At 45.6% G+C, this 27,277-nt stretch overlaps 1 protein-coding gene across 2 annotated transcripts in view; it reads left to right on the top strand.

Annotated features, from left to right (window-relative positions):
• The window catches only part of ATP10B (ATPase phospholipid transporting 10B (putative)), a 620,207-nt gene that overhangs the window by 511,921 nt on the left and 81,009 nt on the right, over positions 1-27,277 (top strand). For both annotated transcript variants that reach the window (XM_069654269.1, XM_069654270.1), the window contains one exon: positions 14,008-14,212. In XM_069654269.1, coding sequence (XP_069510370.1) covers positions 14,008-14,212 — 205 coding nt within the window. The remainder of the gene's footprint in view (positions 1-14,007; positions 14,213-27,277) is intronic.

Below are 27,277 nucleotides of genomic sequence, written 5' to 3'. Positions count from 1 at the left end.
GCAGAGGGTCTTGATCTTGATCCTTGCAGCCAATGGGAGCCAGTGAAAAGATTTCAGAGCTGGAGAGATTCAATTCCTGGGCTTCAGGCCAAGGACAAGTTTTGCAGTCCTGTTATGGATAAGTTGTAAAGGTCGAAGAGTAGAGGCAGGAAGATTTTGACAGCGGCTGTTGCAATAGTCCAGCCTAGGGAGGACCACAGCTCTGGAGACAGTGAGCTTCTGGGGGAAAATGAGAAAAGGAAGAATACTTCTGAGGAGGTGCAGCGGATAGTTTGACTTCTTAGAGATGTCAGAGATGTGAGGCAAGAAGGAGAGGGTGGAGCTGAAGATGACACCAGGAAGAGGGCCCAGAGTGGTCGGCCAGAGAGGGAGAGGAAAGGAGGGAGCGGGTGTCCCAATGAGGAGGATCACAGTCTTACTGGCATTAAGGCAAAGATCATTGGCGGCACACCATTCCTGAATTGAGACCAGTCAGTCTGGTATGAGAGAAGAAGCAGAGGTGGCTGGGGGAAGCCTGACAGAGAGCTGAGTGCCACCCGCAAAACATTGAAAATTGGAGCAGAAAGTAGCGATGCAGTAGGCAAGAGGTTCCAGGTAGTGGTTGAAGAGCCAGGGAGAGAGGTTAGACCCATGGGGAACACCACAAGTAGAGAGTGGCATAGAAGAGGAAATTAAGGAAGGGAATGGCCCAGGTTACAGAGAAGGTTCCTTGGGAAAGATGGGCAGAGAAACATTCAAGAGAAGACCCAGAAATACTCGGAGTGGAAAGAGAACATGGAAGAAGAGTGATCTACAGTATTGAATGCTGCAGACAGATTAAGAAGAATGAAAATAGAAGAAAACTTAGAATGACGAACAGACAGAAGAGAGTTGGAGAAGTAAAAGAGCAGTCTCTGTAGAGTGAGAAGGACAAAAGCTAGATTGGAGAGGTGGAAAAAGAGAGTGAAGATTTAGATAGCGAATTACCTGAGGTTATGTAGATTCAGTCACACACCATCATGCCAGTGGGCACTCAAGCATGGTTTCTTGGCCTCCAGTGATGGTTCTTCATGTTCCACAGAAATGGCAGCGGCAGGCGGTATAAATTCCTGTAACATAACATAAAATAGCATATCACATGTTCTTTGAATGGTGGTTTCCTCTTTCACTTAATTATGACTAGACCTCCGCAGCCCCACTCAACAGGATAGTTGAGGTTTGTTGGGTGAGGCTGCAGGGTGTTTCATGTTTGTCTCCTTTCCCTTTGTGCCAGTCTGATGATCTCTAGTCCTCCCTTCCCAGTAATGTGTAAGACTCCTAAAGGTTTTTGCATAAACGATTGATCTCAGAACGATAGGTTATCAGTTTTTAGGCAACAAATGGTTGTGATTGTTTGCCTATAGTTGAGGACCAAGTGATTTGTTTTATCCAAGTGATATGGGGAATACTTGGAGCTATCCAATGAGTGTTGCTTCGAGGGAATGTTTAGTGTTCTGGTATCAAACGTGTACATGTCCTTCGCTGCCACTTTTTCCCCAACCTTACCTTGGGTTCTACAATCAGGTACTGGGATAGTAGAGGGCAAGAGCTGCTCTGAGTTGTCGGGTGTGGCAGATTTGCGCGTGGAGACGCCTTCCTCCAACAGATGAGACAATAGACTGGATGTCTCTTTTTAAAGATGCTCTTTTTTATTTTGTATGGAAACATAAGTGCGCACATTGAGGTTTGTATCTTCTGAACCATGTTATGTTATCTGGCATTTGTATAGTGCATCCTGCAATAGATTATGACATTGAAGCACTTCTGCCTGTTAGAGAGGGAGGAATATGATGGGACATTCAATATTGGGAGGGAGGAGAAAAGAAGACATGTAGATAGGGAGGGGTGGGGATGAGGGATAGACAAGATGCTCAGGAAGGCCTGAGAAGGAAAATGGTGGAGGAGCCAAGTGTACAATTGGACCACATTTATTGTAGGACTTACCTGTAATCTTTGGAGCACAGAACCGAAAGGAGAGACTGCTGGAGCCAGATGTTTGACCAAACCAGGTGGTAAGACTGAAATGTACTTATCTCATGGTGAGCCAAGGAATGTTGAAGCCATGCCCAAGACACAGACGGCAAATCCATTTTAATTACTTTCTTTCCTAGACCCCCAACAAACATGTGGAAGGGGTTGCATGCCAGAAATCAGATTGAAGAAAAGCACTCCCTGAAAAACTAGCAAAAACAAGCCTGAATATTTTTGGGGCTTTCCTCACTTATGTCATGGTTCCCAAAAGGATTTGTTTGCAAAACCCCAGGCTTGTGCTTCTGTGTGAGATGCTTAAGGAGGCAGACCCTGTCTATGGCTCAGCAGTGGTCAGACTTTGAGCCTTTCGCAGTGTCATGCTGAGCCAAAATATGTTGAAGCCAGGTCCAAGAAAACAGTGTGCAAATCCTTTCTACTCACTCCGCTAAGCACCCAAATGGCCACAAATGGCCAGGCTCTACAGCCGGGAAAGCTGGAAAGAAATGTGGACACATTTAAAAGAGGGTTCTAAATTGACCAGGGCTTCCTTGGGAGCAGTAGCCCAGTCCGGCCTTCCAGGAAGGTTCCCGTGTCCTGCTAGGACCTTTTATGGGAATGGTTTACATTGATTTGTGAGGCAGAAATGCTTTTAGCTGAGGCTGGGCAGAAATCATGCGAATTCTAGGTCAGAATGGGAGTGTATGGTCTAGTTAACAGATTAGATTTCCAGGACTACCCTGTCTCCCTTTTTTCCTTTATCGTGTTTAGGGGGTTCTGCCTGCTGTTTTATAGTTGCTTAAAAGAGCTTCAACATTAGACATTTACAGCAAAACATTATACTGAAACTTCAACTTAATATAGCATGACCTAACCAGCTAGTAGAAAAGGAAAACAACTTCATACCCCCCACCCCCAAAGAGTGAGTGAGTACATACAAATGCCTGTAAGAATAGTAGCACTCGGGTAGATTCTAGTTAACGTGCAATTTATTTATTTTTACTTTTATAGCAGTGCACCAAGCCCCAATTAATTTTGTAAAAGAAACGCATTGATCCCAACAGAACAAGACATTGCACAACATGTTTGTACACCTTAAGCACATAAAATGGCGTAACATTACACAGTGTAGCAGGCCGAACCTAACTGAGTGTAGCACTTCACAAAAGGGCATAGCATTGAGAATATATCTTAGTGCAAGCACATAGCAAAAACATGCTAGAGGCATCCCAAACAAATATGATTCAATCCAGCAGAAACAGCACCGCTAAGGTAGCATGTCCCCAGCAACATATGTGGTATCCTCTTACCAGTGAAGGGATGGGATAGTTGACTTCACTTGTGTGGGGTGGGATCTCATCCTACAGATCAGATCTAGCGTGGTAGTCCCCATTAATACACATGGAAGCCTAAGCACAGTGTTTGGTCATTATCTCACTGAGCTATGTGGTCTCATCTAAAAAGTGAGGGCCGGGATAGCGGTCCCCTCCGAGATATATGATGTGCTTTACAGCTGGGAGCTGGAGTCGTTGTATTGCTTGAATCCTGTTTTCTGCTCTTGCTGCTGACGAAAATACAGTGATTGTCCTCAGCATGGCTATTGGAATGTAGGAGAAAGGTGCCCCTTGCCACCTCCTGAGAGATGTGGTATCCACCGCAGCAGATGAACGTGCCAGGTGTGGGGATGCAGTGGTGGGCAACTTGGAGGTTTCTCTCTCCAATGCCATCTCGTGTTGGTAGGATTTGCTATTGGAGTTGGTAGTTATTTCCCCCTTAAACACTAACGACTCTGGTGCATGCTGGCTTCCTGTTTGTTGAGCACCCAAAGGTGGCTCATTTCCAGGAATGTCTAACATTAACATCCTTTAGAACTTCTAACCGGCAGTGCAGTGTGTGCTGCTGTATTGGAAAGGATTTGCCTAGGAGGAGCGCTTTGACGAGAAACTGAGCATGTGTTGCTCACTGGGCAATGCCATGGGTGGGTGCCATGATACATTGGTAGATGAGATGAAGGCACAGATATATTACACACTCCTGGTAGGGAGCCTACCCAACCCAACCGTGCACCCGCCCTTTCCCTGCAAACACTGGACGTACTGGCAGCGTCTATGGCATCGTTTCTAGTTGTAAAGCTGCAGCTAAAGGTAAGCTTCTTCCTTGTAGAGCAGGTCAATAACACCGCTCCAACACCGATTGCTCAGTAGGCCCTCCTGATGAGGCTTACCTGTCACGTACCTACCCTCCGCCTGTCACGTGTCCAGGTGTACCTTTGCAGCATGAGCCGTGACTATATTTAGATAGGCACCTTTGCCCCAGGTGTAAAAATAAGTTAACTCTTGGCATATTGTGCTCTTGTAAATAACACACCGGCAGTGAGAGAAGCTCATGCGCTGATATCACGGTACTGTGAGCGCGGCCCATCAGCAAAGCCTTCTGATTACACACTTCATCCGCACCACAGTGACTCGTGTCCTCCTAGCGCCCATGGTACCTTTGCATCCCAGTATTTTACGCAATCTCAATGTCACCAGTCCTAGTAAGATCGGTGTCTGTCTTCCCTCTGTTCCCCCTCCCTTGCCTCATCGCGCCTTGAAACACTTGTGTATAGGCGCGTTATAAATGGCATATCATACAGGGAATCGGCGCTGTAGGCTACCCAAACGGGTGCGATAATGCCGCAGATATTGGTTATCAGTGATATGGAATCTTTCAGGTTTGGAATATCTGAAGGAAAATCAATTAAAGGATCCAGCGTATTTGAATGGGCCACTTTTAGCACTGCCTTCAGTTTCAATTAGGAATTGAATGGGCCTTCGATAAAGGGGTCTCCTGTTGAAGCAAACATCCACATCCACCGTTAAGAGTCCTCCGTGAAATAAACTTTCCCGACTGTATTGAGTTCTTGTGGAACTTGAAAAAGGCGGCGGTAGGCCATTTCTGTAATGGGCCATGTTGGCACCATAGTCACCTCTTCCACGTTATTCTGTGCCCAAGCCCTTGGTCGATGCCATACCCACCAAGGGCAACCCACAGTAAAAGCTGGAACCTTTAGTGGACCTACCTCATGAACATGTATATTTCTGCATTCTCTGCCTTGATTTGGGGGACAACTCACCAGAAACCGGTTTGCCGCTTTTAGGGTGTAGTGAAAACATATAGGCTCTTTATTTTCTTTTAGACCCTACAGAAACGAGTTTGCGTTATTGGCATTGTTGTATGAATTGTACAAATAGTATGGAGCTCAGGTCAAAGTGCCCTAATGTAAGCTGTACCAGTGTGCAGTAGCATCTGGAGCATTCCAAGTGCCAGATGGAATTATCAATAAACGATCTCAGACCCAAATAACCGGGCAGACTCAAAGAATATGGCAAAATACCACTTTATTATCAGCTCAAATAAAGTAGGGAAAACTGGTGAACAAACAGATTGCAGCTCACTCACTCCCAAATACATTTTAAGTACACAAAGGCTTTATACCTCGATGTACGTGAGCTATGATGTCATCCTAAGTGGCAAACAATAAAAACACATTGAAAGGAGGGATTGGTTGAGGGAACGTATCTACCTATACTTCGTTAAGATGTTAGTAACATAATTGGCTGCCCTCTATCTGGTAGGCACGCCTTGAACTACCTCTAACTACGTATAATACAGATTAATAGCAGTGGATCGGCTTCTGCAACAATGTATGGCGCATTGCTACATAGGCCCTCATGACTGGTTGGCATTCTCTCCCAACTTTGGACATTCGGCTCATTAGCAGCATGTAAGCAAAACGAAACCCAGGTGCAGGGAACAACGTCAGACCACTGCCCACTTGGCCAATTCGCCTACCATCTCTCATCAGTTAGGCCCTAAACCAAGGCTTATTCTCTGTAGTTGACCTTGCTGAATGTTCTCTTCCTCAGAACTTTTAAGGGAGTGAAGGTACATCACTATCTTCGTCCGGAGCTTAATGAATAGGTCTTGTTTTTGGGACTTCCACCACCTTTTATGTAGTGCTATTTGATTCAATTGTACTGGGTTCTATTACTCCTCTTGGCCTCTGGAGACTTGGTTGCTCCGTCTTGCATGTGCTTTATGCATCTTTGATTGTTCCTTATTTGGCACTTAGAATGTTCACTCCTTTACTTCATCTAAGAGAAATATGTCATTGTTATGTAGCTTATCCTCTTTGACCCATCTTGTGCCTTGCAGTTACCTTTTGATGTGGCTTCCTTGATCCTAAGCCAAACAGATATTCCTTGTTCCTGGCACAAAGCTGTTTTCCAGCGTCTGTCAGCTCTGCAGCCATGGTCTTGTTTCTTCAAGGTTTCTTGCTTATTATTTATACAGAGTCGACGTCCATCTTTTCATCATGGCCGCTTTACTCGTGTTATATTTTCTATTGCAGCAAGCTTCTATGTGTCTCATCTACCTTGCGTGTCTGCATATATATATCTACTAATTGTCTTCTCACTTATCTTCTCAGTGTGTATAATTTCTTCGTATTCGCATATATGTTTACTTTGTTACTTCAGTTACATCTTCATTCTTCAAGTATTTGCATATTATTTCCGTGCATACTCGTGTCTTCTCTTTATAATGTCACTTTACTCTTGTCTGATTTCACTTACAGCTCTTCTTTGTCCAATGGTGTATGCAGACATCTATCCTCCATGTCACTGTGAGTGTACATTCAATACGGTTATCTGAGTACATAACCTTGCTCATATCTCCCATGCGGTGTGGGGATAATACCTGGTGTCATACACAAAGTCTTCCTGTTATTCTTCCAGTATGAGAGAGGTGAGGGCACGGGCATTAGAGATAACGTGGACATCTACCTATCTCCCACAGGCATTCTATGAAATGCTCAAAGCACTCATGGCAAATGCAATACATAGTTATTATTTACAATTCCTTATATGGCTGCATCATAAAATCAGCCTTGCAACAGATTATAACCCTTCCGGCAAGATCATTACATAGGTGCTGTTCTAAAAGGCTGGGCATAACCACTATAGGTATGAGATGTTTTTCCCGTCATAGCCCTGGTGACTTCCTCCAGTAATGTAGAGGTCACCCTTCGAATGTGAGAGAAGATTTAGGGTTGCATATTTTGTTCTTGGTCAGTCACCAAGGCAGCTAAGTATGGTCCCTGGTGGGTACAAATTTGTGTTGATGTTTTTGTTACAAAATAATATATTAGCCAAGTATCAAATGTAGGAGGGTGCTGGCATGGTTGAAGTCAATGACCTAAGCCCAATGCCATACAAAGTTAAATCTCTCTCTCTCTTTCTCTCACACACAACACACACAACACACACAACACACACACACACCCTCTCTCTCTCTCTCTCTCTCTCTTCAGCAGCTTTGCTGGATTTTTGGGGTTTGTTTTTTTCTCCTGCTAAGAGTGAGACTCTTTTCCTCCCACTCGTAGGCATGATTTGAGGTATGTCTTTCACTTTTTGTGTGCTTATGGGGTCTTTTACTCCATAGGGTATTATCTGTTTTTAGTGTGTGTGTTACACAGCACCCTCAGTGCAGTAACACAGGGGTGTCATAGTGACCCCCAAACATAGGCTCCATACCCTGGGACTGACTATTGTCTCCCAGGGCATGTAAAGTCACCATTGACTTTACTAGTCCAAGATTGTGAACAGAACCAGTACAAACCATCATATTGTGGAAGTACTGGAAGGGGTTAATTTGATTGCCCCTGGGTCTGTTTTCAAGGGGGCACTGTCCAGTCCCCCCCTTGTCGAGTTTCTGGCTGGTGGCAGTGGTTGCCACGCAAAATATTCCACCGGAATATTTCCTATGGGATTTTCCCATTGATTTTAACCGCACCACTTTTTGGTGCAATGTTAAAGGTACCGCCGGTTTATTTATTTAATATTAAATCACCGGTTGGGCCTTTTTGCCAGAACTCTTTTCTAAAATGACGTTCGTGTCCGTCTCTGTAACTCCAACCAAGGTCGGGCCCTTTGTTCCACAGAAGCCCTCCAACTGGTGCCACTCTGTCTGGGTTCCACAGGATGTGTGGGTGGCGGAATTGACACCCTGGACTGCATTGCCTTAGCAACTCAAGTCGCACTCTATTCTCATTGGGCCATTGGTGAGCCGCCCGGCTCACCACTTAGCATGTTTGCGTGACAGCTAGGCTGTTGAATGGGGGGTTTTCTGCATAAAAACAGGGCTTTTACAACTGGAACTTCAGAAGTCACCACGGGACATAAGAAATCCAAAGAGGGAAGAAGCTGAGCCATCTGCAAGGACGACACCACCGGTGGAGCCCTGCTGCAACAACCTCACCACTTTACCGACGACAAGAGAAGATCTTCTGCTGAAAGAGTCTTCTTCCTCTGAGCTGGTGGGATCAACCAGTTTGCCATTTTGCCTTCCAGGACGTCTCTTGGTCGAATCACCCGTGCCAAGCACCCCGGCGGCCGGATAGCCAAGCTGCACCACTTTGAGCGCGAATACCAGGAACGCACCTTTTCACCGACGAACTCCGCAGCTGGTTTCTTCCCTGGGCAGTGCAATGACTCCAAGTTTCCTCCTCGAGAAGATCCTCTTTTCCCCTGGTCGAAACCATGAACTGCACCCGCTGCCAGGAACAACTGCCACCGCTGGAGCTTCCTCACTCTTTACGGTACTGTGTTCTACCTGGCCTCCCTTTCTTCAGATTGCTAAAGGTGACCCTTAAATCCTTGGCTTTCCAACTGGGTTGGCCCCCAGACCTTCTAACTTTGTCTTTTGAACCACCCAACCTCTTTTGAACATTTCTACAAAGACTTCAACGCATTGGTAAACCGTGTGATCTTGGGCACATTTCACCTTGCTCCATTCAAAGTGTGCCTGGCCTATGAACTTTGGCTCTACAGTATACCCTGCCTTCAGTAACTTGATTTTGTCTCTTAAAAGTGTTGGGAACTGTTTTATTTTTATGACCTGCCTTTTTCTCTCCCTTTAACCTAATTATTGGTGTGCCATCTAAGTTACACGCTCACCTCTGTTTTGACAAAAAGTGGTGTTTTAACTTAGTCTTGTCTAGTAATTGCTAAGGGAGGTGTAAATACCTTTCTGATTGTGTTGGAACTTGCTTTTGATTAATAGTGCTAGTGTATTTTCTAAAGTGTGTGTTAAATAAATAATTATATACTTTTTGATACAAAGCTCTGGTCAGTGTTTGCTTGTTCTACTGTGTTTTTGGCCCTATTGTGTATCCTCTGTATACTCCCTAACTCTTCTTGAGAGAGGTCTGACTGCTCAGCCACAGCTACCAGGTAAATCTGGGTGGTACAGACTGCTACCAATTGGGTTTACTGCTTACTCCTGTAGTCTTAATCTTCTTGCAGTGGTCCCCAAGGGAACTGCACAGGATTCTGCCTCTCTCTCTTTCTCTCTTTCTCTCTTTCTCTCTTTCTCTCCCTCTCTCTCCATAGTAGATAAAAAAACATGAATTGTTCATACACAATGGCTGCTTAGACATGTCCAACAGCAAATAGGTTTATCTGAATGCACCCCATCTTTCATGCATAAATGGACTCCCATCACCCAGGCTATCACAAACCAATATTACCCCTGCTGCATCCCTGCCTGTAGCTCTTTATACATTAAGTTAATGGGATTTATATCGCACACCGCTGCCATTTAAGGCAAGATAACATGCCATTTCCATGGTCTCCAGGTGCTCAGGCAGACCTGAAAAAAAGAGAAATAGGTGGGTTCGTTAGTGGGAGGGTTACCATATGATGATGGTGGTGTAGTTGGTGGGTGTGTGGTGTGTTTGCAGGTGTATGCAGAGTTCTGGTAGGGTTAGTGGGGCTCAAGGGGTGCTACTCTTACCAGGCTATAGGGTTCAATCTTTGTTGTGCCGTTGTTAGTTGAGAAAACCGAAAACATTGTTTGATAGTTGACAATGTCGTGTCTCTCTTTCACTGGTAGGTCAATCTGCTTCGCCACGTGGCCTGGGCATCCCGAGCCAAGACCCAGTACTTCGTGCTGTACCTCTTTGCATTAAAGCTGCATGCTTCTCTTTGACCATGTGACATGGCTTGGCAAGTTAGGTTGACAAATCCAAAAGCCATGCTTTTCATGCTTTCCTGAAGGTCCGGTGTTCCTCTATTGTGTGTATTCCTATTGGGAGGGAGCTCCAGAGTTTCGTGGAGATGTTTCAAACAGCTGATCCACCGTGTTTCATTATTGAGTATCATTTGGGTTGAAGACGTCTGGCATTGTTAGACCTCAGTGTTCTTTTTGGTCTTTTTTCCAGGAATTCTGCTTGTTGGCCGTGGATTGCCATGTGAACAATGCAAAGCGTTTTTGAATAGATCCTTGTATTGACTGGTAGCCAGTGTAGAGATATTCGTGCTTGTGTGATGTGTTCCCATTTGCTGAGTCTTAAGCGGAGTCGTGCTGCTGCCTTCTGGCTCCATTGCAGTTTTTGGTGAGGTAGTTGGGCATTCCATGGTTTATACTCTTGGCGTAGTCTATTCTTAACATGAGGTGAGATGTGATGACAAGTGTTCTGTGTAGGTAGATGAGAAAGTGTAATATTTGCTTGATATTACGCAGATAGAACAATCATGTATGTGATGGGTGTTTTTTTTTTATGTAATTGTATTGAGCTTTTGTTAGAAGCCTTCTACAACATAATTGTCTTTCAAAGCGTCACAAGACTAAATGGGAAGGGAACTGGGGGAATAATAACAATGGCAAAAACAGTAAAATACAGTCATGGACCTATTAGGCCTTGTGGCCTTTGGACATGCAAATGCAGCAAGGAGAAGTGCAGGAGATAGGGAGGGAGGAAGGGGGGAGTAGAGGAGTGGACAAATGCTGGTGGAGGGCCCGGGAGAGAAGTGCTAGGGGGAGCCAAGGAGGAGAACCTCAGGCTAAGTGCTGGTGCAGGCGACTATCAAGGGTTTGTTTGTTTGTTTGTTTAGAATTTATTGTGCGCACCGGACCCTGAAGTATAAGGGCGCAAAAAGTAAGAATATGTACAGCTTAGAGCATAGGTTACAGGTTACAGTTACAAGTTACAGACATTACCAGTTACAGAAATTACCAGTTACAGGTGCAAGTTTACAATACAGGTTTACAATCGTATGATGCAGATACTGTGTAGCAAACAGGCGTGAGCATTATCATGGGTTCAATTAGCAGTTGCTGTCGTTAGCCAGTTAATTACAATTTGCCTGAATTTGGAAAAGGAGTGTTCTAGCCTCGCAGTAGTGGGTAATTCGTTCCACAATTGAGCAGCTTTGACTGGGAAGCTAGCTCCGCCTATGGTGGTCAGTTTAAAGCGTGGTACTTGTAGGCGATTGGTGTAGGCAAGTCTGGTTTGTCTTGTGGGGTGTGTTCTGGTGAATCTGTCCTTAAGGTATTGGGGGGCTTTGTTGTGTAGAGATTTGTATGTGAGAGATGCCGTTTTGAGTCTAATTTTCTCGTGGGTGGAGAGCCATTTGTGTTTCCTTCTTATTACTGTAATGTGTTCTCTCCTGGGGATGTTCAGTGCCGCTCGGAGGGCCTTGTTTTGCTGTATCTGGATTTTGTTTATGATAGATTTATTGGCTCCTATGTACAGTGCGTTACAATAATCTAGTTTGGAGATGATAAGGGCTCTGGCTAAAGTTAGACAGCTGTGCTGGGAAAGGAATTGTTTTCCTGCTCTAATGAGCTTACATGTGTAGGCTGTCGAGGAAGCTAGGGAGTTTACCTGTTTGGAAAATGATAGGGTAGAATCAAGGTAGATCCCTAATGTTTTAACTTCTTTGGCAACTTGTATGCAGTTCCCATCTATGATAAAGGAAGAGTAGTTTGTGCTTAGTTTTTTGATGAGGGTGGGATGCAGAGCCACACGCAGGGGTACGCAAGGACCGTACAGTGGGGGGTTGGTGCTGGTATCGACTCGGAAGAAGGGCCTGGAATCCTGTGAGATTCATGAGGATCAGGCCACCGGTCACAGCGGCAGTGGGGGTGATTAACAGGAAGGCAAACAGGGAAAGATCTCAAGAAGTTGGTTGTCTGGGATTTCTTTTTGTAATCCCTTCTCCTTTTCTTGCGTACATACCAACATGCCCCCGTCCATTGAAAATAGGCTTGCCCAGTCCTGTTTTCTTAGCGTTCCGGAGCTTGTAGTCCTGGATCTCCTATGAACCTAGAATGCAATTAAAAACTGTACAAGCATCTCTCCAGTGGAATCGGGCATGTTTCCATGCTCTTGGGGCATTATTTTCTAGCTCCAATGAATTGATAATTCTATTCGAATTGTCCCTGAGACATGACTTGAGTGATGAAAGCGTCAGTGGAAGCTTTCAGTGAATCAATCTACCAATCACACCTCACTCGTATGGTTCAATTTAGGTATACGCAAGCTTTTTCTGCAGAAGTACTATCCCATGTTATGAGGCAAGTTCTCACTGTATAGCAGTCAGGCCACATGATCTCTGACCCTCAAAACGGATGCCCCTATTATGATTAGGCCATAATACATGCAATGTGGTCCCATTGTGAGGGAGTGGTGGCCAATATGGCACTTTGCTTTTGGCATCGTAAGCCCAAGTTACCTCACATGCCAATCTTCCCTCACAGGCCATACGTTAAACCCACATTACTCAAGCTTCCCTCCCCCACCTAAAGACCTCACATTCCCCTGATGTTCATTGGGCGTCAGCCTCTTCTAGTGATTCATATGGACCAAAAGTGGACATTTTCAACAGTGACAAGTCTTCAGAGGAGAATTGTATTTTCTGACTAGTGTAAGAGCCCGTGTACATGGGCCAAAGTGAAGGTGTTCATTAGCCCAATAGGACCACTATATAGCCTAAGGCAACAGCTCCCTCTAGTGGTGACAACAGGCAAAGCTACTGCATTCGACAAATATGCATCTGGCCTTTTATTATATTGTTAGATACTTTTTCACTGGGCAAATTCAACGTGGGTCACTTTAAAGCAACCAAATAAAACAAACAAACAGATAAGTCAATAGTAAAATGGGGTATGGGAAGGAGCCTGAAGCAAAAAGTGGGGAGTAAGGAGCCAAAGGAACAAAGATTAAATCAGCAGATAAAAAACCTATTAATAAGAGCACAAATGAAAAGACATAATCCTCTAATCAGACTATGCAGAAAAGGCATGCTCCTCCTTAGACCATCCAACCGAGTGATGTTCTGCTTGCAGCAACACAAAGGAAAATGCATCCTCTTCAAATGCCAGCAAAATGTCCGAATACATTCAAAAAATGTGTTGTTACCTGTCGTCCACTCACTTTAATTGATCTGAAGGACAAGTCAATGTCATATTAGAGTGGGTGTGTGTCTCTAGTTGGCAGCTGCCCCACATTTAGCCATAGTTTCTGCAAGCCACCATTCAGTGTAATAGTCACGTGTGAAGGATGCCTCTATGGTGATCAGCATTATAATGTCTCTGCTGGAGATCATCAACCACTGATTGGATCCGCGCAGGAAAAGCGCCTAAGATATGTCCCATTGTATGTAGGAGGAAGCTTCAAGGGACCGGGTAATAGAGCACCTCTCTGTTAGCCAAGTACTTTGCAGTAGGTTAGTTGCGGCAGGGGGTGTTTTCGGCCTCAAGAAGAGGTGTTATTGTGCTCCCTGCGCAGAGAAGCAAGGATCTCTCTGCTATCAGACGCAGTGGAGCAGTCTGTTCTGCTCATGCAGGTTACATAAACACGAGAGAAGTTTTCTCTGCAAATATTTCAGCCAGGTGCATTTCAGTTTTTTGTTCAATCCCAAACAACTAAAACGTACCCCTAAAATCATTGCTGATCCTATTGGTGAATGGCTTAGCTCAATGAGCAGTTGGCAGAGTACTCAAGTTGCATTTGTATCTAGTGTTAAGGTACCAGAGTAGTGGTGTGGGGTGATCTGCCCCCACTATCTGGGCTTAGCCATTCTTCTGTGGACTGTCCATGGCATCTCTGGTCATTGCGGGGCCGGTGGCCGCGTCTGTGTGTAAAGGAACCCTCTCCTTTGTCACTAATGTTGCTTGTTCTTCCTTCTGTTACAGAACGGAACATGGCTACGTGGAGAAGTGCTGGCGCGAGGTGCACGTCGGAGACTTCATCAAGCTGGTGTGCAATGAGATCATCCCGGCAGACATCCTGCTGCTATACACCTCCGACCAGAACGGCATATGCCACATCGAGACGGCCAACTTGGATGGCGAGACCAACCTCAAGCAGAGACAAGTGGTCAAGGGCTTCTTCAATCAGGTGGGCAGGGCACATGCATTCATTGCCTTGTTTATGGGTTTGAACAAACTGCAGAGCTCTAATAGACTGATGGCTAGGCGTGTGCTAGCAAGCAGCGGAGTCAAAATGGGACCATATCCCTCAGGCACTGCTTGAAATATATCCAAGGATGTCCTAGGTGGCTTTCCCAACCAGCGTCCTCCGAGTAGATGCGCCGTGTGCCACCACATACCGGGCGGGTGTAGGGATGTAGTCCAGCTCAGGCAAAGTGCCATGATAAATCTCCCTTATTTGGACTCAGGCCAGAATTACCTTTGTTTGTAGGGTCAATGTGCACCTCTCCTGGGTGCCTTTTGTGGCTTCCTAGGTGGGTGCCCCGAGTGGCAATGCAGTCCTAACTGCACGGGGGATCCAAGTGGTTGAACACGAACACAATAGCATGTAGAGCGGCTGACTTAAATAAACTCTGATTTGTGGCCATGTCTCAGGAGGAGTGTGATTTAGCACGCAGTCCCTCGGACATGAGCAGAAGCCTTGAGATATGCGCATGTCACGAAGGGAAGGTGGTACTCTTGGCCCAGCCTGCCTTTTACACTACTTGTGATCTTTGGGTCTTCCTTAATTGAAGTGTATTGAAAGAGGGGGTGGTGCGATGAGAGGCACTTTCTGGTGTGCTATGAGAGGCACTTTCTGGTGTGCGATGAGAGGCACTTTCTGGTGTGCGATGAGAGGCACTTTCTGGTGTGCTATGAGAGGCACTTTCTGGTGTGCTATGAGAGGCACTTTCTGGTATGCTATGAGAGGCACTTTCTAGTATGCTAAACTGACAGTGCAGATGCGAACAGCTACAAGAGTGAGATACTTTTCTCGGAATTGGGCAAGGCAAGGGCGTGCTGGGACGGCCTCTTGCCACGTACCGAGGTACTCCTCCAACCCTGCAGGGATACCCTACCATGCCCCCAGGAACCCGGTGAGGCTGCTACCTGATGGAACCAGCCTCCCCCTCCAGCTCAGCGATGCAGTGCGGTGCTTAGATGACTGCAGCCCTAACAGAGCTCCAGCAAAAGCAGGCACATTTCTAAACACATCTCTATTCTGGAAGGTTCACAGTGGAAATAAGCTCACGGTTATCCGGAGGTTTCCAGCCATTCAGCCTTGCTTTCTGATTGGTAGTTTGGCAACCGATTCACCACTAGAACTTCAAATTCACCAACCCGGAGGTGCCCCCTGCATTTCAGAGTTCCCTTGGCCTGCATTTAGAGCTTCCTTGGCAATGAGGATCCTGATAGGTCAGTTGATCACCCCACAATGCACCCGAATCTGCAGGTGCAGGGGGCCTTTTGCCATTGATTAAACCTTCCATTTACTTGAGAATCGGCAAACCATTATGGCCCTGTGTCACCTCCGATGGAGAAGCTGGGATTCCACCACTTAAACGGGTTATGCATCCGCCACAAAATAATGTGCACAGTGCCTTCAAAGCTCATGTGTCTTATGCCTGAGGGTGTGACGGGCGGCCTTCGTTTTTCTAAAGCCAACATGGTTCCCCTAGGCTGGTAGCAATCTCCCAGTGGCTTAATCTCCCTTGGATGGGCTTTACTGCATAGAATCTCATCAAAAGAGGAAACGTAACAAAAATATCCCCTGAACGTTCGTGAAGAATTGCATTACTCTCTGAACGGTGTTGACGTTTTGACATGCATTGATTGAGTCGTGATTAAGCACTACTAGTCCAGAATGGGTGGTCCTGGGCAAATCCTTATTTTTGATTATTTTTTTTTCTTTTCTTAATAAGCCACTATTCCCTGATCTCCCACATAGGAAGTTGCTTATGACCCTACTAACTGCTAACGATATGTGCTACATAAACATGGTATTTTACATTCTACGTTGAATAATTGAATTAGAAAATAATTATTTTCTATGAACGCCTAGAAACGACTCCCCCGCACTCCACTAGCTCTGTCTGCTTCTTCCCTGAGAGACTCTTACCTTTGTCCTGAAACGTCATAATGTCTGAAAAGTCATCCCTGGAATGTGAGCACTGCTGGACAAAAAGCCAAACTATGTCAGTAACTGGAATGTTCTCATTCCATAACTGCAGTTTCCACACTCATTCTACCTAGAACCCATGGTGTTTTTTTACATTTCTGGACTACAATAATTCTGAGCTTTGTGCAGTACAACAAAACCGTACAGCGTTGTTCCCTTAACCACAATTGTCGTTAGTTTTTGGTAGCCTTGTTACCCCTTCACCAGTGTGTGAAAAGGGAATACAGAAGGGGCAGTACTCCCTTTCCCAGAGTGTCTCCTTAAAGTTCAGAAGTGCTGGCATTCCCCCTTTAAAAGTATTGGCTTTCCGCTGACAAGTGCAGGTACTATGGACCTCATTACAAGTTTGGCGGTATTCCAGTGGTAAATCTGCTGGGATACTGCCAAATGGAATTGCCATTTCCACTACGTGGCCTGGCGGAATTACTGCTGGGTTACAAGTGGCGGTATTGCAGTGTTAGTCCCCATTTATGGAGGACTCTGTGAGGATTTTGGTAGAATTACCACTGGCGGTAATTCCGCCGATTTTGGCCATAAGGCGGCAGAATTACCTCCAATTTGACTGGAGGGTTTTCCTCCGCCTAACCACTAAAGTTGTAGTATGGCAGTGCTGTAATGCACGGTAACATAGTTACCACCGTCATTACCTCTCCATTACCCGACATTATTTTCTGCACCGCCATACTTGTAATGAGGGCTATATGTCTTTTAAATGAAAGATGTGCAAGTACTTGGGACCGGCAAGTACCTGCCTATTTAATTGACTGCCCCCCAATGAGGTTAATGGGGCAGAACTTCTGTTAGAAGCATGTGGGCACCAGAGCCTATTTCCCAGAGGCTCCGCGGTGGTGACTCTGCAGGGAGCAGCCTCTGTGCAGACAGCCTTGCCGCCAGGCGTGTGCACGGCCTCCTTGCTTGCCATGAGTTACTACCGCATTAGAGGAAGTGAAACTGGGAAGATTCTTCACATGAAATGCCTCACCTTACTTCCACAAGAGTTCATACTTGGTTTAAGGTCGAAGCATATTGTGTTGTGTTATGTTTTGTATCGGAGGCGGCCTCTCTCTCTTGGCGTACGCATCAGAGTGCGAGCGTGAGGTGCGGCTTGATACGTCCATAGAGGTCCTTTCCTCTAGTTCCTCTAGTTCCGGAGGAGCGAGGAGGCAGACGAGCCGAGCCGGGTGGCCGAAACAAAACGCAGAGCGGAGGAGCGGAGTTCTGGCCGGGTGGCCGGTACGGCTTGGCTGAGGGCTGAGGGTCTTGGGTGGCTCCACTGAGGTGCTGCCCTGGTCGCCTGGCGAGCACCACGGTGGCGTGGAGCTGCAGCGGCGGAGCTTCGGGGGACGCAGTAGAGTGGTGGTGAGTTCCCTGGACGTGCTGGGGAGCAGTGTGGGGGTCGGCCCCACCGGGTTGTGGACTGGACGAGGGCTTGGAGTGTTTGTGGGCCCAGATTGATTTCTGGGCGGGTCCCCGCGGCCGTATTTGGCTGGTCTGGCTGAGGTCCATTCCGGTCAAGACTGCAGCCTGCTGCCCCTCACGTCTTTCTCGACGCTGGCTGTCTGGTGCAGTAGCCTGGAGCCTGGCTGCCCACTGGTGGGGTCTGGTTACGCTGTGCCTGTCTGCACATAACCTTGGAGACATATAGAGAGTAGGCAGAATCACTGAACTCCGCCCATTGAGCACATGAGGCTAATTATCCCAGTATAGCAATAATAAGTGCAACACACCAATAGTGCTAAGTTAGGTGGACCTACTAGAATAGCTAGCCCTCGGCTATCAATCCAAGCGGACAATACCTGGAGACTGTGGGCTGACGCCTTTGATCCAGAGATAGTACAATAACAGTCTGCTAGTGGGAAGATAAAGTGAGCGTTACCCTGCAAACTGTGAGTTGTCGTAGTGCGTAGTCCTGGCACTCATAGACAGTCCACTCGAGACGTCACTAATGCAATCTGACAAGAATCTTAATTATCCTGTGTACAACCTAAGGAAGACCAAGTCAAGAACAGTTGCCTGGGGTCCTGCCAACAAGAAGGCTGAGATGGACAACCTGATGCCTAAAATAAAAGCAAAAAAAAGCTCTCCGATCAAACAAGGTGTGATTACCTCTTTCTTCCCCCCTCGTGAAATAAATTCAACTATAATTGAAGAAGTTGCACTCGACCAACGGGACAATCCTATATTGAGTATATCTAACTTTGAAGACATTGATAATAACTCACTATTAGACCTTTGCTTAAATATCCAGAGAAATATGACACCACAACCGGAAGTGAGATTTAATAACAGTAGCTGTCTATTGACAGGTAAACCTATGGACATAATTTCAGGGTCTTCCATGGTCAGAGATCGACCAGCATCTCCTAATTTGGCGTTAGCCTCAATGGAAGATGACCCTGATGAAGTAATAGACCGCATCGACAAATCTAGTACAGGGTTAGCCGAAATAGCGGAGATTCAGGCATCGGTAGCCTCGCTGCAGTTCGCACTTAAGATCTTGCTGAAAATGTCGGGGCGGATCCTAGCCAATATGGACATCCTCATCAGGGGAAACAAGGAGAGAACGATTTCGGTTGAAGATGTGGAGGCTAACCTATCTGAGGCAATCCATGCTACTAGTGAGATGGATAAGCAACATAACTTGGAGACCAACGAGGAGTCAGACAGACCTGATCCATTTTTCTCCATAAAACAAAAGCGTTTAGCAAGAAAAATAAACAAGGGCAAAAAAATTAGTGTTACACAACCAACATCGACAGAGATGAAAGAGAGGGGAATGACTACTAAGAAGAGTAGGAAAAGAGCCGCGAGAGCCAAGAAAAGAAAGGCAACTCGCGATGGATACCTGACCAGCTGGCTTCTCCCCGAACAGGGACCGACAGTGGACCATGATGAAAGTGCAGAGATCGTGGAAGGGCCGGAGGCGAGCCATGGCAGTGCAGTAGATACAGCCATGGTAATCAGTCAACCGACGGTACAGGAAGATCTACCCCTTGAAGTAACAGGCACTTTGATCAACAAGAAAGAGAAGAAAGGAAGCCGAATTTGCCTTATTAAAAATCTATATTAGAGCAAGGTTAATAAATGGCTATCGCGATCAGAGTTTTTGATAAGATTATATTCTGTCCTTCAACTGCAGGTACTAATTTCAGATGACTTCCAATTCATTGAACCACTGAAAGGTCCGAATCCCAACGTCTCAGCCATCCACTGTAAATTTGCAGCCACGGCAGATTTATTAAGAAAGTATAAAGAGGAATTAAAATCAGTAGATGTGGATGTGGATGTTGATTTAAACGAAATTGACCCCAGCTGCCGGGAGGAAGAGGTTGCCGTTGCTGAGATTACAGCACCCTGTCCCAAAATACAGCTGGATAAGAAAATAGAAGCGTCTGATGTCCAACAGATTTTGAAATGGCTGGCTGACGCCCTTCCTGAGATCTTAAAACAATCATGAGAACTATCGGTTGTATCCTGGAACTGTCGGGGTTTTACGCATTTACTTACACCAGAGGGCTCTGCGAAACTGTTTGATAAATCTAGCTGTTTCTGCCTGCAAGAGACTTGGTCATTGGACCCTTTGGTATTAGATGGGTACACGTTGTTTCATGCCGCTGCTAAAAGAGGTGACAAAGGCCGGCCTTTTGGTGGGCTGGTGATAGGAGTGGCCAATACCTTGGGCTCCAGGCAGATTGGTTCTAACTGCGGAAACAACTTACTCGCAGTTGAAGTGATGCTTGAGGGCATAGACTCTATGTTTTCTTTTTTGTTGGTAAAGCTCTACAATCCGCCTGGAGCTATACTAAGCGAACACTTACAAGACTCTATACAGGATGTGTTGGCAAACTGGTCACCCATAGCTACTAATCTGGGAGTAATGGTTGTGGGCGATTTCAATTGTCATATGAGTGGACGGGTGTGCAAAATGCAAAATCCTAAATTGAAAGAGAAGAGCATTATGTTACATAACAAAATAGATACTGAGGGCAGTACCTGGGAATCCCTGTTTGAACTATGGGACATGATAATGCTTAATGGCAGAACAGCTAGTGATCACCCTGGACAATATACTTGGTCCAATGGTGCTGCTAGCAGCACATTGGACTATATATATATATGTCCAGGGCTTCAAGAGCTGATTGACGATCTGATAGTTATGCCTAACGTATGGAGCGATCATGCCGTATTAAAATGTACAATGAGTATTCCTCGAAAGCAGCCCTCAATTAGCAATACGGGTACTGTAAAAGTCAATAAGGCAGGAACCAGGATTTCCTGGTCAGATAAGAATATAGCACTAGCGGCAGAAACTTTGGGAATAGTAGTGCTTAAAGAGCCGCATAAATTCAATGATATGTCCATCAATTCCATAGAAGACTGGATTAGTGCTTTTTCAGGCAAACATGCTGTGGCCCCTATGGGGTGTATGATAAATAGTGTGGGGAATAAACTACCATTTGACAAAACAATCAGAGACATGAAGCGCAATCTTAGAGCCGAGCTTCGCAGAGTCAAGAAATCAATGGCCCCAGGGGAAGCCTATCATCGGACTATTAGAGCGATTAAAAATAGATATAGATCGGCCATTAAGGAGAAAAAAAGGGCGGACAAGGTTCTTACTTGGCAAAAATTAGTGAAGACTGTATGCGAAAAGAAGACCCGTAATATCTGGTCTCTCTTAAGCAAGGCTCAGGGTACACAGAGGGGGACATTGGTCAATCCTATTGAAGCGAGAGTGTGGGTCACATATCTAGAAAACAGAAACATGGTGGATGAGGAAACAACAATATTGGGTAGGCCGCCTTGTGAGGCCCCATTCCCTGTAACGTATGAGCTCATCTTGAATAAAATCAAAGAGTCAAAATCATCAAGAGCATCGGGACCCAACGGTTTGGCTAATGTTGTCATGAAAGCATACCCAGAGTTCTGGGCAAGTCTGCTAAACATCTTGTTCCAGAAAATATTAAAGACAGGTAAAATTCCCTGCTCATGGCAGACGGCAATATTAATACCAGTTTTTAAAAAGGGCGATAGACTCGACCCAAGCAACTATAGGTTGCTTTCCATGCTTGATGCCACTGGAAAGATATTTGCCTCACTTCTGCTTAAGGAGCTACAATCCTGGGCAGAGGGCAGAGGAGTACTGTCCAGATTCCAAAGTGGGTTTAGACAAGGTTACTCCACTGCCCACAACATCTTGATTATGGACATACTGTGAACCAGAGCCTTACGAACTGGATCGGTCCCGCTTTACGCATTATATGTAGACTTCACAGCGGCGTTTGACTCCATACCCCGTAGTCGGTTATGGAACAAACTGTATACAATGGGATGTCCCGATGGCCTAATATACTATTTAAAACTCTTGCATTCAAATAACTCAGTTAAACTGAAATTAGATCAAGAAGGCCATACAACTCAAAATGTTATGCAAAACAGGGGTGTCAAGCAAGGATGCGTAACGGCTCCTTTAATTTACAACCTATATACCTACGACATCCCTGAAGCACTAAATAAGGTGAGAAACTGCCCGCCGAAAATTGGGAAAGCTAGCTGCCCAGTACTAGCATACGCTGACGACTTGGTGATATTTGATCACACCATCAGTGGGATGCGAAGATCTGCGGTTGCACTATGGGAATATGCTGAAGAGAATGGCTTAAGCATTAATCTAGGAAAAACAAAGATTATGAGATACACAAGAAAAAAGGTCTCCCGCGTGCAACTCTCAGTAGGGACAGTGAATATTTCATATGTCCCTCAATACCGTTATTTAGGCATTGACTTTGAAAATACTGGGGATTATTTGGCATGCAAAAAACACGCTGTATTAAAGCTGCACAGTTGACTGCCTTATTTCATAGATTTACGATCAGCCATAGTGGCTTTACTCTATGGGGTATAAGGCAACTCTATATACAGGTGTTCGCTCCGGCGATAATATATGGCCTGGAAGCACTATTAGAGTCTGATCTTAGATGGCTTCAGATATTAGAGGGTAAATTCTGGCGTCGTGTGCTTGGTCTACCTCCCTCAATTCCGATGGCCATCCTTAGATTAGAATTGGGTTAACCTCCCTAAAGGCATTGGTGTTAAAGAAGCGAGCCGCGTTATATCTCAGAATGGTTCGAGATACAAGTAACGACATATTACTAGCGGTACACCAGGAAATAATAAAGGAAGGAACAACCTCTTCAATTGTTGATCAGATGAACAATCTGTTCTCCGAAATAGGCTGGCAATCCAGAGATGGTAAATACTCAGATAAAGTAAATAGAGCATTGAGTAAACGTATCGACCTTTGGGATTGGCTGGAGAATTTTGAACATCTTAAGAGTTTGAGCAGCTACCAGTATGTGCAATATAGACTATTTGAATTTAGGAAACCCCAGAGATACCTGAATATCTGTCCATCTATCAAGCTTAGACGGTTTATATTACTGCTTCGCCTAGAACAACTACCTACCCTTAGTAATACGGGGAGAAAAGACTGCATGGCTGCCGAGGAACGTATCTGCCGATTATGTAAAGTGCATAAGCATTTGGAGACTGCAAAACATTTGCTGACTGAGTGCTCGGAGATGGTTGGCACTTTTACCCTCCTTCTCGGCAGTTATGTGCATGAAACTACATATATTGGGGAAGCTCTGTTTTGGCACTATTGCCTCAACTCCAACAGTCTACGTCTCTTAATAGCTATGTATACTGTTTGGTTGCAAATTGAAACAAGATTGGGTATAACTCTGTAGAGGAATAGGTTTTATGAAATAATTCTCATACAGATGCTATAAAATTTTATATATATCTGAGTATAATGTGAATTATTTGTTCTTTTTAACATAGTATTTTGTATTGCAATTCATGTATATTTAAAAATTGTATTTGAAGTATGTTAGACTTTTTATCATGTTAGTTGTGTTAAATTTGTGTAAAGTTTATATTTTAAACTATAGCACAATAAATATTAAATTAAAGTATAAGTGCCTTTCCCCACTGGTATGGTCTCAACACGCTGTAGGTTGAACTCCCTCGGGGACCGTAGTCCAGATCAGTGGAGATAGAGCAGTAAAAAGGGCCTGTGTGCACTCATTATGTGTGCAGCAAGACCGAATATTTCGTGGTGGGTAGCTACTTTCTAGAGCTAGAAGTAGTGTGCGTGGTATGCGATACAGGGAGTATGTGTGCAGCTTACTTTAATGAAATAAAGTTTGACAGTGTGCAGATAAAGTACGATTATATTAATGAAGCTGTGTTACTCTCTTGAATGAAATGTGCATGATCTTTTTAGGGACGTGTGGAGACTTTTTTTTGTTTGTTTCCGACACGGCTTCTGATCTATTGAATGTTAACGTTCATAGCTCTTCAATGACGTTTCCTGTAGGCCACAGAGCCTGGCGCTGCTGCACTCCCTGCCCAGTACAACAATTGCGAATTGTGCACACACTGAAATCTGCACGTTTGTAGAACTGCACGAAAGGAGGGTCTTATTTTTGTTCTTTTTGGAGACATATTTTCTGATTAGGAATATGAAATATTGGTGATTGCGCTGTGAAGTATGTAGCGAGTCATCATTGTTGCTCTTCTGTCACCTTTCTATACCTATTTTCGGGTCTTCTAGATAACCAGGAAAAGGTCACACCAACGTACAGTGAGTGATTTACCATTAAGTTTTTGGGTGCGAGATAGATCTTTGTGTATGTATGGCACTTAATGTTAGTGTGATGCGTTCTAGACTGTTTTCTCATAACAATATTAGATTGATGGTGTGATATGTGGTATAATGGGTAATAAGTTATCTGTTTATACCACGCTATCTTATGATATTTGTTATTTTGCATGTTATCTTGTTTCATTTGCTGGCTTACCTCAAGCTGGAGACCATTGGCGATTGCAGAGAGGGATCCCGCACGGCCCATAACCAAGTAATGTAAATAAATATGGTGTTTGTATAGCACCTATTCCCATTGGTATCGCCTCAAAGCGCTGTAGGCGAATGCCCTCTGGGGACCAAAGTCTGTGGTAGGGGAGATTTGTCAGAGGAGTTTGTAATACGTGAGCACATTTCACCAGTACATAGGTTAGTTGGGGTGGCCAGGTCCCTGCTAGAAACCCATGTCGAGCTGGCTTGTGGATGGGTGCTGTGAGGTTGTCAGGAAGGTATGCTAGTCCAGGGGCCTGATTGTGTCCAGCTAGATCACATTTTTGTCATGGGACTTAGCTGCATTCTAATGGCAGAGGTGTTGTGTGATGTGTCATTACGTAGCGTCTGATTGCAGATGTGTGCGGGTAGATGGCTTTGCCTGCAGCTATTTTCCTTTGACATAGAGTGCGCGATACGTACCCATGAATCCTGGTTGGTTTCTTGTTTCGTTAAAGTTGGCGCGGATCATATCCTGCGGTCTGCTGGGGTCCTTTCTTTAGTATATGCTTTGAATGACTTATTTATGTCCCAACCTATCTAGCAGGGGGTTGACACAGGGGCGCCACCAAGGGGTGGCCAGGGGGGGCCATGGCCACCCTTATAAAAATGCTGCCCCCCCCCCATCGGTCACCCCAGAGAGAAAGCAAAAATAAAAACATTTTGTTTTTTCGCACTGAACTGTGCATGAAAAATAACATGCCCAGTTCAGTGCGAAAAAAAAAGATTTCTTTTTTGCCGCGGCTGTGGATGGACTGTTGTCAGATCAGAGACACATGGTGGCCTTGCACCCCATTGATCGATTTGCGCATGCTCAGTGGACCCGGAAACACAGCCTGAGTGTGTGCATTTCTACTTTGGCTCGTGCTTCCAGGCTGTGTTCCAGGCTCTGAAAAGGAGACCTGGGCTGTGGCGCTGACTGAGGGATCCAGTGGTTCCTGGCAAACACTTAAGAGCCAGCTGAGGATGGTATGTGTGTGGCAGCAGGGGAGTGGCGCTGCAAGACCACTCAGGAATCTGGGAATCCTGGGAAAGATCAGTGTTGTCATTGCTAGGATGGTCAGTAAAATGTGTCTCTCCAGGGGTTCCCACATTTATCATAGGGAATTAACCTTTGTGAGTTCTAATGTAATGCCTCTTGAACCTGTAGGTGTTTAACCCAGCCCCTACCTTTGACTAGAACTAAGCATGTTCGAGGACAGGTAGGCTATAAGTTAGCAAATGTGTACTGGAATAGAAGCCTCTAAGGGTGTCCAGTATCCCTATTAGGTTAGAAATCGTGACACTCAATAAATAATAGATCCCATTCTGACTCTGTTCTTCGTGTTCTCAGAGAACAATATCCTATGTTGTTGTGGAAAGACCCTTTTCCCTGATAGGTCTGTATCCCCAGCCCATTCTGACAAAACTAAACACCCATGCCACCCGCCCCCCCAAACACCTCCCTCTCCTCACTCACAGAGGCCCCCCCTACCTTCTCATTCAAAACCATTCAGGAGAAAGACATGATCAACATCATGAAAAACATCAAACCCTCCAATTGCAAAGGAGACCCCTGCCCCGCCTCCATCATCAGGTACTGCGCAGACACCCTTGCTCCTTTCCTAACAGCCTTCGTCAATGCCTCCTTCACCACAGGGAAACTCCCCTCATGCCTCAAGGAAGCTTGGGTCCGACCTCTCATAAAAAAACCTACACTTGACCCCACCTCGCCTAATAACTACCGCCCCATCACCACAGTCCCATTCCTCCTCAAGATTCTAGACAAGGCAGCCTGCCTGCAGGTCCAGCACTTCCTCGAAGAGCACAACCTCCTAGGACTGAGACAATCCGGCTTTCGGCCTAGGCACAGAGAGACCGCCCTACTCAACCTCAAAAACCAAATGGATGACACAAGGGACCAAGGCAAACCTGTCCTGCTCCTCCTCCTCGATCTCTCTGCAGCTTTCGATCTTGTAGATCACGACATCCTTTGCCATCACCTCACCTCCACGGCCAACTTCTCCCAAGAAGCCACCACATGGATCACCTCCTTCCTCCAAGGTAGGACCATGCAGGTCTTCTCTGGCCTAACCACTGTGTCACCCACCATCATGCTATGTGGTGTGCCCCAAGGCTCCTGCCTTTCCCCCACCCTATATAACATCTTTACCCGCCCCCTCTTCCTTATCCTTGACGCCATGAGCATCTCTTACACAACTACGCTGACGACACTCGGATCCTTCTCACTTTAACAGGTGACTATGACACTGACTGCGCAACTCTCAACAACATATATAAAACAATCCAAATGTGGATGGCCATCAATGGCCTTTTCCTTAACTCCGACAAAACTGAGCTCCTACTCGTAGGATCCCCTGACACCCTCAAGAAACGTGACGTCCAGTTTAGCTACTTTACCATTGACTCAATCAGAATTCAAGTACTGGACACGGTAAAAACGCTAGGCGACTATCTAGACTCCAACTGATCTATGACCAGACAGGTAAACGCAATCGCCTCCTCTGCGGTTTACCATGCAAAACTCCTCAACGCAATCAGGCCTTTTCTGCCAAAAGCCACATGCACCAACATAGCCAGAGCCATAACTGGTTCCCGGCTAGACTACTGTAATGTCCTCTTCCTAGGGACCGCTAACAAAAACCTTGAGAAGCTGCAAGTAATCCAGAACAGCGCCCTGCGTGCTGCACACGGCATTGCCAAGAGAGAGCACATCACTCCTGCCAGAAAAGCATCCCATTGGCTCCCCATAAAGGAAAGGATTTTATTCAAAGCGTTAACCATCACCCACAAATGCGTCCACCTCTCAGCCCCAGCGTACCTATCCCAGAGAATCCACCCGGCTGCCTCCACAAGACCCACCAGGACACCCTATGCCAATATGCTCTCCGTACCCAGGGTAAAAAGAGCTAGAGCAGGTGGCGCCAGCTTCCCCAACCTTGCTGCTTTACACTGGAACACCCTTCCCATCTCTCTGCGAGCTGAACCCTCATTAACTGCTTTCCGCAAAGCCATGAAAACGACCTTGTTCACCTAACCAACCCCACATGTTTAAACTCTCATGACTAACATGTATGATGTACTATGGTGTATGACGTATTATGGTGTATTATACT

The sequence above is a fragment of the Ambystoma mexicanum genome, chromosome 3q, assembly GCF_040938575.1.
Source record: "Ambystoma mexicanum isolate Mex_15411 chromosome 3q, UKY_AmexF1_1, whole genome shotgun sequence".
NCBI lineage: Eukaryota > Metazoa > Chordata > Amphibia > Caudata > Ambystomatidae > Ambystoma > Ambystoma mexicanum.
This window is presented reverse-complemented; position numbering and strand designations above follow the sequence as displayed.